Source organism: Eurytemora carolleeae, unplaced genomic scaffold, assembly GCF_000591075.1.
Source record: "Eurytemora carolleeae unplaced genomic scaffold, Eaff_2.0 scaffold8, whole genome shotgun sequence".
NCBI classification, from domain to species: Eukaryota; Metazoa; Arthropoda; class Copepoda; order Calanoida; family Temoridae; genus Eurytemora; species Eurytemora carolleeae.
In genome coordinates, this window is record NW_019396114.1 from 755,895 (window position 1) to 767,513 (window position 11,619).

At 33.0% G+C, this 11,619-nt stretch overlaps 1 protein-coding gene across 1 annotated transcript; it reads right to left on the reverse strand.

Annotated features, from left to right (window-relative positions):
- Positions 1-1,484: 1,484 nt before the first annotated feature.
- On the reverse strand, positions 1,485-5,227 carry LOC111695347 (uncharacterized). The gene is made up of 2 exons (XM_023464651.1): positions 2,325-5,227; positions 1,485-2,268 (listed from the first exon to the last, which is right to left on the reverse strand). The coding sequence occupies exons 1-2, from the start codon at positions 5,166-5,168 to the stop codon at positions 1,732-1,734; spliced, it is 3,381 nt and encodes a 1,126-aa protein (XP_023320419.1). The 5' UTR covers positions 5,169-5,227; the 3' UTR covers positions 1,485-1,731.
- Positions 5,228-11,619: the final 6,392 nt, after the last annotated feature.

Genomic DNA, 11,619 nt, shown 5'->3' on the forward strand with positions numbered 1-11,619 from the left:
GGGGGGGGGGTGCTACCATCGTTTTGTTTTATATTTTAGATGAGGTGCAATAAACTTAAAGAGCGTGTCTCCGTGAACTCTGTACCTCGGTAATCAATACTTAAAGGGACTGTTCGTGTAATTTCAAGTGACCTTGCATGCAAAGATGGCAATGTCTGATTCACAACTGTACCCTTGAACTCTTGATCTGATCAATGATGTGGAAAATATTGTCGTTTTTCTAGGTTTCAGAATTATTTTTTTGGATAATTCCTTTATGTTTTCCTGCAGTGTAAAACCACAATTGAAAATAATCAGCTCTCAAACTATATCTAATTCATTCTTGATCAGACAAAGCTATTAAAGGGAGTGCCCGGCAATGTATGGTGGTTGAATTAACTGAGATTGTCGTATTGTGGACAAATTTGAGACATATAAAACTATTCTACGACATATATTTACTGAGTTTGAGTGCATAGTCGACTTTAAAAATCATCTTTTCGGGTGGATACATTTTGAGAATCGTTTTTTTTTAATTATTGAATAACGACGACCAAAAAAAATAACAAAAATTCTACAGTAAACTAATTAGTTGTTTAGGAACAGGCTGAGAAATATAAGTTAACTTTTGACATCGAAAATAAGTTATTTTATTCAATTATTAGTCTCTGAAATCTTCCATTATTCACAAAGACTTTCTGCAGATTTTTTGGAATTTTTATTGAAAAGATGGAATTTGAAGAATTTGTACAAATCTGCGAACATAGAAAATAAGAAATTCAATATGATGATGAAAATGAAATAAATGCTTATAACATTGATTTTTCGACAAATTTCTTTTGAGAAATAAGTTCCTAAACATCTAATTAGTTTATTTTAGAATTTTTTACTTTATATTTTGTCGTCGTTATTTCATAATCTTAAAAAACCGATTCTCAAAACGTACCCACCCAAATTGACGATTTTGAACGTCGACTTTGCGCTCAAACTCGGTAATTATAGATCTTTAAAACTTGTTATAAGTCTCAACTGAATCCTAAATACTTTATCTATATTACTGCCACCATACATTGGCATCTTTGAGTGGAATTGTCTAAAGGGAACCTTATTTTAGTAAATATGTATTCACACTCACAATAATTAAAATCTTTACAAAAATAAGGAAAACGCTCCAAAATGTCGACAAAAAAGACTTTTACTCATAGGTTTGACAAACATTAAAAAGTTTGTATAAAGACATTCTCTTCGAATCAACCAAAAAATGCGCTAAACCCCCCAAAAAATACAAAGTCTAAGATCTGACATGCAGAACAATAATTTCTGTAGGACTGCAGTCATTTAGTACTGCGCATTCAATTAAATCCTTCTAAAATTGCACGAAGCATAAGTACAGATAAATAAGTAACTAAATATGCGGACTGTGCTGTATTATGTCATTTTAAAAATCATAAATTGCATATTTTGAAATTACAAAAAGTAAAAGCATGCCTGTATAACTGATTTTGAACGATTAAAAAAATTGTTTATTTTCACATCTGTAAAGACTAAAAATGAAAACATTTAGTATAGATTAATTATTCAAACTATCATTTTCTATCTTGATACTATAACAATAAAGTTGCGATCATTTTTTCTTCTGCTATCCTTGAGATCATCTTCAGGAGCTCTTCTGTATCAAAGGATAACTACTGAGTGCCTCACTTACAATCAGATTCAAAGGATCTTCAATCAATAAATCATATCTGTTCAAGTCTAAACACCCTTTGCAACAAAGATAGAAATATCTAGAACTAGAACAGAAAGCACAATAAAGAAAATAATCCCTGCAATGTTTAACATTTTATCATCATGTAGATCTTTCTTTGCTTCCCCAGAAGTTACTGTTGTGTAGATATTGACTATGATATGACAGAGCACAATCCAGCCAATGATTGCAAACAAATGGTATTGAAAGTGGTCAGGAACAACCTGGGTTTGCATTCTTGTTGTCAAGAAAACAGAAGTCCAGCTAAGAACCAGTATGGAGAAACCAATTATCCCATGTGTCCAGTTGAAAAGAGGTCTCAACCTATGACTTGGAGAGCATCGTGCCATGGCAAGCAGCGGCTGAAGATATGCTAGGACTAACGCTGCAACTCCAACAAGAGAATGTGTCACTTTATCTGTTATAGGATCCAAACCTTTGTCAATGATGATTGGAATCATTCCAAGAATTGAGAAGACAAGGGCAAATGTCATTAATATCTGATGTGTTGTAAACCAAACATCCTTACCTAACAACTTCTTGTCCTGGAAAAAAAAATATTTATAATGTTTTGTTCAAAATTTATATCTAGAAATAATACCTGAAAGTTTTTCTTGAAGTAACATGCCATGAATATGCCTAGATTGGCAAAGAAAACCCAAGCTAAGATCATACCAATTCCATGCAGTTTAACAAGAATCTTAGATGCATTTTGCACTGGTCCATATGATCCAAGATCTTGGCTTGTTCCAGTAAAGTCTCTGATTGAATGCACTTGAATAATGCCATTAGAGTCAGTATTCCCGGTTGCTATGAGCAGGAAATATTTCTTCATCAAAATGTCAAAGACTTCAAAACCACCATCAGATTTTGAAACATTAGTTATTGCATCTCTTTGAAATGTACATTTGACAAATCCACTTTGATACGAGCCAGATATCTGAGATAAACCCTGATGGGAATCTTTAGAGATTAAGCTATTCTTCGGACTGCCTGTGTTCCAATACAAATTGACATTAAATTTACCATTATTCATGATGCATGCCATTACACTATCATCCCCCATGGAATCATCATTTGATAATGCCAGGGCAGCATAACTGGAGGGTTGAGATGTTGGATACCCAATTTCAAACTCAAACAGTTTATCTGAGAGTTTGCTAAATGTTGCAACAATCTTACAGCTTTTGGACTGAATACAGTTGGCAGGTGTTCCAAAGCATCCTTTATCATCAAAACATTGATCATAAATATCCTGTGAAATGTGATCATTGTATTTAGAAATATCAAGACCAGTTAAAGTAGAAGCGGAAATGCTATGCTTCTGTATTACATTGCTTGAATTTACTAATCCAGTGGCAAACAGTAAATAATATTGTATAGTGTTTAAATCAAACTGTTGAACTGCATGTGTTCCTGGGATACTTATGCTTAACTTGGAATCAAGAAGAAATGAACAAGTCAGTTTTGAATCACTAACAGAAACAGTCTCATTCTGAATTCCAACAGTGGTATTTGGAAGCAAGATGCTTTGTTTGGTGGGTAGATTCCAATACATGTTTACACCACCTCCAACACTGCATGCAATAACACTATCATTTCCCATCAAATTGTCTAATGAAAGTCCAACTGCAAGGTATGCATTCTCTTTTACTGTTCCAAGGACAGTGAAATTGTACTGGTCTTGGCTATCACCAAACCATCGTAAAAGAATAGAACAATTCTGATATTTTTCACAAGCTTGAGGAATGCCAACACATCCAATGTTACTTCCACAGTCTTTATAATCTTCATTGGATATAAATGGGTTCTCATCACCCCATTTAAACTGATTTGGACTTTTAACTCTACCACCAGGACTGGAGTGTTTTTGAACAACACCAGCAGAAATTAATCCCTGGGCCATAATGATATTGTATGAATCTTTGTTTAAGTCAAATGTATGGTTTGTACCATCACTAGACAAAACTGAAAATTGTGCATTTATTTGTAAGTTGCAGTAAAGGCCATTGTCTTCAGTGAGATGTTGTAGACTTACAAGACCTTCTGAAACTGATTTTGCAGGAGATGAAGAGTATGAAGCAGTATTCCAATAAACAGAAGTTATGTTTGGAAGTGTTGCTGAACAAACCACAATCGGGGCAGGACCCATTGTGGAGGATGTTGGAAGCCCAAATGCAATATATCCTCCCACAGCAACATCTTTTCCATAAACCTCAACATTATATTCATTTTCTGATATTCCTTTCCAGGATAATCCAAAAGAACAGTTTGTCTTGCACCCCTCAGGATACTGAAAACACCCCTTGTCACTTGTACAGCTAAAATTTCCGGTAGGCTTAAAATCATTGTTGTCTCCCCAGGTAAATTTATCAGTACTCTTACCTCTTGATACATGCTTTTGTACTACTCCAGCAGTAACTGCTCCTTGGGCCATTATAATGTTGTATGATTCATTGTTTAGATCAAATGTATGGTTTGTACCATCACTAGACAAAACTGAAAATTGTGCATTTATTTGTAAGTTGCAGTAAAGGCCATTGTCTTCAGTGAGATGTTGTAGACTTACAAGACCTTCTGAAACTAATTTTGCCGGAGATGAAGAGTATGAAGCAGTATTCCAATAAACAGAAGTTATGTTTGGAAGTGTTGCTGAACAAACCACAATCGGGGCAGGACCCATTGTGGAGGATGTTGGAAGCCCAAATGCAATATATCCTCCCACAGCAACATCTTTTCCATAAACCTCAACATTATATTCATTTTCTGATATTCCCTTCCAGGATAATCCAAAAGAACAGTTTGTCTTGCACCCATCAGGATACTGGAAACACCCCTTGTCACTTGTACAGCTAAAATTTCCAGTAGGCTTAAAATCATTGTTGTCTCCCCACGTAAATTTATCAGTACTCTTGACTTTTGATACATGCTTTTGCACTACTCCAGCAGTAACTGCTCCTTGGGCCATTATAATGTTGTATGATTCATTGTTTAGATCAAATGTATGATTACTATCATCTCCAGATACAAATGAAAACAAAGCTTTTATTTGTAAGCTGCAGTAAAGGCCATTGTTTTCATTGAGATGTTGAAGACTTACAAGACCTTCTGAAACTGATTTTATCGGAGCTGAGGAGTATGAAGCAGTATTCCAATAAACAGCAGTTTTGTTCGAAAGCGCTGCTGAACAGACAACAACTGGGGCAGGACCCATTGCGGAGGATGTTGGAAGCCCAAAGGCAATATATCCTCCCGCTGCTACATCTTTTCCATAAACCTCAACATTATATTCATTTTCTGATATTCCTTTCCAGGTTATATTAAACTGACAGGCTAAGGTACAATCAGGGGGAGATTTGAATAAACCTTTTTCATCTTGCGAGGAGGCAAAAGCAGAAGAAAGAATAAAAACTAGTAAACGCTGGAGGTTCCTCCCACCCTTCATTTATAAAGGACAAGTTTCAACTATTGTAGAATCGGAATGATAAGTGTTTTTGTGGGAAATTTGCCTGATAAACTACTGCGGATCAACCTTGACTTTCAGGCAGAAGTCATAAAGAAACAATAGTGTTTAAAAAAAGTTTTAAAATCCAAATTTTTACTTTTTTTTTAAAAGTAATGATTTGAAAAGGAAAAATGCAATAATTTCATAAATTTCAATATTTTTTACTTTGAATTTTATGATGTAGTAAACAACATGATATAACAATATCTTTAGCCATTACTCTCTTTTAGATAAGCTGCTATGTTAAATAATATGTAAAGAACGGATTTATTGCTCTCTTACATATTCAGAATACTTTGACATGAGGCCAGATTTAATAAATAACGAGTAGAAGTTGAACCACTTCTCTGTAACTTGATTCAGCTACTATAAGAAGTGGTTCAGCTTATTCGATGTAGTTCAATTACTGCTTGTTATTAATTAGAAAAGACCATAAGCTATATATACCAATAATGCCTGTTAAAAAACACACCCAAAAAGTTCAACAATTTATTGAAAAGGTGTATTTTTTCTTCAAAATATCTTTAGGTTTAATTATAAGTTGATATTTTTTAGAACTTCTAAATCAATATCTTATTTGTTTTCACACATTTATATATTTTGATCCTTAATCAATATACAATATGTATTTTGTTAAATGTCAAATTTCCATGATTTTGAAGTTTTTATTTATTTTAGTTGTCTTCTTATGTTTTCTTTTTATACATTTTTATTCTTAATCGACTTTTGTCGGTTCAAAACTATGATCCTTGATTTTTTTCATTTTCAGGTTTATTTTTCTAAGTATTCATCTTTTTTCACTTTAATTATAAAGTTATTTGTTATTTCTACAATTTTTCTTATCTTTATGTAAACTAACAATTATATCACGACATTGAATTTAAATTAAATTATTATAAAATGATTTGTGTTGTTTTTCACTGCAATAGGACATTACTATGACGACTTTGTGACTATGTAATTCCTCTAGTTTTGATTTTCTGCATAAGTATAAGAAAAGTATATTAGTTCGGTTACATATTAGAAATTATGGCTGTTATGATTGTAATAATAAAAGATTTCAATTATACGTGAAATTCACTTTATCTTTACATATTTTACTCTGTAAACACTATGCGCGTGTGTCTGCACTAGCGTGCACTAAATACCAATGCCGAGCACAGTTTCCGTAATAAGAGTTCTTGCACCTCGGGGCGCGTTCTAATTGATTTATTTGAGTCTCACTACTTCAGAGAGAGAGAGAGAGAGAGAGAGAGAGAGAGAGAGAGAGAGAGAGAGAGAGAGAGAGAGAGAGAGAGAGAGAGAGAGAGAGAGAGAGAGAGAGAGATATAACCCACTTTACATACACATTTTTAAACTCAATAGCTCTATGGTTGGCTTGGCTCCACCACTTTTATATCTACATACTCCCTGCTTCTGTTATTAACCCTAAAAAGGCTGAGGGGTCTGAATCTATGTATGGACTGAGGGGGCGTCCCACGCTTCCCCCCCCCCCTGTAAAAAGGCCTTAGAGAATAGATACAGGGTTGAAATGCATGTTCATGGCCCAATTTTTAAAGACCAGCTCATTGTAAAACAATTAAGATCGATAACTTTTATAGTTTGGGAAAAGGCCAAAAAAAGATCAAAAAATGTCAAAAAAATGTTAGAAATATTTTTTTTTAAAACAAATATTAAAGTGCATAACATTTTTATTTATTAAAAGTCAAAAAATTTCACGATGATAGTGTCAAAAATTATAATGATAAGACAAAAAAAACTAAAGAGGGGGGCGTTTAGGGTTAACCCCATTAACATATCTATAAACTCTATAACCTATATGCCTCTATGGTTAGCTACCACCTTTATATATCTCCATATACTCTATGCTCCTGTAAGTAATCCCCTTTGCATATGAAGTGGCCGTTACATATCTTTAACCATATGCCTTTGATTTGTATTTTTATTTGATCAATGCTCGTATTAAGCCCCCTCTATATATCTTCATACTCCATGTTTCTATATTCAGACCCCTCTGTATTTGTATACACTCTATGGTTCTATAATTGTATTAATCTGTATAGTCTGTGTAGTCTGGATATAAGAGTATAGAAGCTAAACCATAATGGTTTGGCCAACTGTTGGCCATTAAACATTAGGATTGGACGGACTTAGTTCTGAATACAGGGAGTCTCAAAAACATTACTGGTTCATGACAAGAGCTTGTTAAACACAAAAAAAGGAAAAAGTTAGCAAAATTGAAATTATTATTTATTATTATTTATTTTTCGAAATGTTGAAATCAATAGTTCAATTTTACCTGGTTTTTAAACTATATAATAAAAAGTAAATAAATATTGTTGTATATCTCACAAGTCAATAAGTCCTTGTAATTAAACGCATTGCAATAAATATTTCGTTTAATTTGTGATAGATAAAGCTTAAAAAATATGATTATCATTGAAAAGACTAATGTTTAAAGGGTCAAGACTTAAATTTTAGATTTTTGAACAGTGGTGAAATATTGTTTGAACAGTGGTGAAATATTGTTGCATGATTCGCATATAGTGTGAATAAATGGAATATATTGAACATATATCAGAAGAATATATTTCAGTAGAATATATTAAATATATATCAGAAGAATATATTTCAGTATATATATTTAAGTGTGTATAGGATTATAAATTCATTTATCATAATACACTGTCAATATAGGGCTCACAATGATAGAAGAAGGTCCAAATATATAGATAGATAGATTGATAGATAGATAAATAGATAGATAGAAAGACAGATAGATTGGTAGCTAGATAAATAGATTGATAGATAGATAGATAGTGGCGATGGACCAAACCTTTGTAGAGTGGTGATGGACCAAACCTCTGTAGAGTGGTGATGGACCAAACCTTTGTAGAGTAAATAAAGTAGATGTTAGATCCACATTTATTGGAAATATATTTCGGTCTGGGTTGACCCTTGTCAGTTCTTGAGATTGCTTCTGTCAGGAAGATTAAAAACAAACTCTAGATAGATTTGGAACAAGTTTTAAATATTTTGGAGAAGATGTTAGTATGCCTGTTTTGGGTGGTCCCCTAAAGCACCCTAAAGTCCTCTAAAGTACCCTAAGGTCCCTAAAGTTTGCCTGGTTTTTATAACCGTCTTGTTTTCTTTACTAAAAGATATTATACTTGTGTAAACATCTGTAGATGTTTTTCAAGTATAAAAACACATGTCTTTACACCCTTAGTCTCCACTATACAAAGGTTTATACCCCTGCACCCCTGCAAGGGATTCTAAGTGTAATTTCGTTTGTTCAGCAATGAAAACAATGCCCGATTAACAACGGTACCTCGGTAATCTGATAAATATTGCGAAAGAAATTATTGTTCTTTTTTCCCTAGGTTAAAAAGTGTTTAATTCTGATAACTCCTTTTTAATTAATGCCGTTAATTGAACAAACAATCGGTAATGACGGCCGCAGTTAACGATTGAAGGGATATTTACCGTTAACGCCGTTAATAGAATTGAGATCGTTAACTAACTTAAAGCTTAAAAATTTCTTATCTTTTTGAATTTTGAAACGTATTGTCCCATATTTTAGGTGTATTTTATTTTTACTCAGATTAGAAATATTAAACCAGGACTGATATTTTCTAAAGACAAGAAGCATTTGCACAATTAACAAATTTTACCTCTAATGAAGCATTTAATTTTGCAGACCTGAACACCGCAGATTATCCTGTGATAAGACAATAAATTTGCACACTGTTTTTGCACAGAGTTAATTAGTTTTCGCGTGTGAAACTAGGCGGTTCCTGACAATTAAAGTTTGCAGCGAGGGACACATGAATATAATGTGTGTGCGATATTGGAGATATGAACGGGTAGAGAGAAATATTAATATTGGAGATATGAACGGGTAGAGAGAAATATTAATATTGGAGATATAAACGGGTAGAGAGAAATCTTAATATTGGAGATATGAACGGGTAGAGAGAAATATTAATATTGGAGATATGAACGGGTAGAGAGAAATCTTAATATTGGAGATATGAACGGGTAGAGAGATATCTTAATATTTGTGAAGTATACACTTCACGTTTCTTATATTCTTTCCATCTGTTTGTCGGTCTATCAATCTAGCTATCGATTGATCTATTAGTCTTTCGCCCTGTCGATCATTTGATCTTTTGATCCATTGATCTATCGTTCTATTAATCTATCGATCTATTAATCTATCGATCTATTAATCTATCGATCTATTAATCTATCGATCTATTAATCTATCGATCTATTAATCTATCGATCTATTAATCTATCGATATATTAATATCTATCGATCTATTAATCTATCGATCTATTAATCTATCGATCTATTAATCTATCGATCTATTAATCTATCGATCTATTAATCTATCGATCTATTAATCTATCGATATATTAATCTATCGATCTATTAATCTATCGATCTATTAATCTATCGAGCTTTATCGATATCTTGCTCTATCAATATCTCTCGCTACATCGATTTATTGATCTTTTTCTCCATCGATCTCTCGCTCTATCAATCCTTTAGTCTATCGATCTTTAGCTCTATCGATCTTTAGATCTATCGATCTTTAGATCTTTCGATCTTTAGATCTATCGATTTTTAGATCTATCGATCTTTAGATCTATCGATCTTTAGATCTATTGATTTTTAGATCTATCGATCTTTAGATCTATCGAAATTTAGATCTATTGATTTTTAGATCTATCGATCTTTAGATCTATCATTCTTTAGATCTATCGATCTTTAGATCTATCATTCTTTAGATCTATCGATCTTTAGATAAATCGATCTATATATATATATCCATCCTCCGATCAGTCGATTTTTCTATTTATTGATCTTTCTATCTATCCGTGTATTTATTTATCGATCAACATATTTATCTATCTGTTATGTTTATCCGACTGTCTATCTATCTCGAACAAGGAACTTAAAATCATAATCAAATGTTCATTAGGTATCTGACCCTCGAAAATCGCCCGGATTCGATTAATGGCTTAATCAGGCCGACGGTGTTTATAGATTGGTGCACGTACACTGCCTGAAAAGGCCTGAATACCTTGTAATTCATATAATCATATGTATTTAGGATTTTATAAAGGTTTTTTAATATGATAAGTAGATTAGGAGGGTCCTGTTGCTGAGATTTAAAAATGAAAGTTTTTAATCTCCTCAATTCAATATTATTACCCAGGCGCGTAGTGGAGGTTTAGTCTAGGAGGTGCAGTTTTTACGCGCGTAAGGGCGCCGAAATTTTTTTTCTTGTGCACCCCCTTAATGGTTGATGTGCACCCCCCCCCTAAAAAACCGGTATTAAGAAAAAAAAAACCTTTTAAATCTATAATAATCTACCTGAAGGCTGACCATTAGTCATCTGACCATAATTACCAATCATACCATTATAAAATCTAGTAGTAAAAGAGCAAATACCGTAAAAAAAATTTTTTTTCATTTTTTATCATATTATATTACATCATGACTAGATTACATTGGAGACAGTATTATTTAAAGCTTTTTCACGATACCTGAATCTGTATTTTAATAAATTAGAGCCTGCCTCTGGCTCTAAGGGGGTACATGTCTAGGGGGCACAGGGGTACAGCCCCCACTACGCGCCTGTTCATACCACATTTTCAGATAACGAAAAACACTAGACTGTGACCTAGAGACTCCACTTTGTAAACTACCTCTGAATAACTAATTTAAATCATGCAATAAGTCTTACCTTGCACCTGCTTTTTGGCAAACCCTGTCAATCATAAAATGCAATATTCAGACGAAAAAGTTAACTTTTATGTCAACTTTTATATTGTTTAATGTAAAACTTTTAAAGTAAATAATGAATACGTACGTAAGTTTGTTACGGCTAGGGACACCAAGCGCTGCGGCAAGGATAAGCTAAGAAAGTTTTTCACATTAAAAAAATGCAAAATAACGTAAAGAAGAAATAAAACACAGCAACTGTAACAAAAAATGAAACCAGTAAAAATGTCGTAGGGCCATTTGAAGTGTGTACTTTAACAATATTAATTATAAATTAAAAACCTATCATTCATTAATTCATCTAATCCGCTCATCAATCAATTATTTGTTTTTGCTCAGTTTAATGGCTTGACCTTGTTCTTCAATGAATTTGACCATAATTAGAATCTGATATAGTTCTAGTGCATTAATCACATCAGGTTAGCTGGACCAGAATACTACCAAACCTACCAGCAAAACCTATCCGGAGAAATAACCTAGAACAGAAATGTAAATACGATGAAAGGAAATTTAAGAATTTGAAGTGGGGCTCATCACTGCAGACACAATGATAGCATATGAAACCCATTCATGATAATTTTATTTTTCATTTTC

Coding starts and splice junctions, on each gene's coding strand:
- LOC111695347 (XM_023464651.1), bottom strand. CDS start 5,168: ATGAAGGGTGGGAGGAACCTCCAGCGTTTACTAGTTTTTATTCTTTCT. Junction 2,269..2,324: donor ACTTCAAGAAAAACTTTCAG/GTATTATTTCTA, acceptor TTTTTTTTCCAG/GACAAGAAGTTGTTAGGTAA.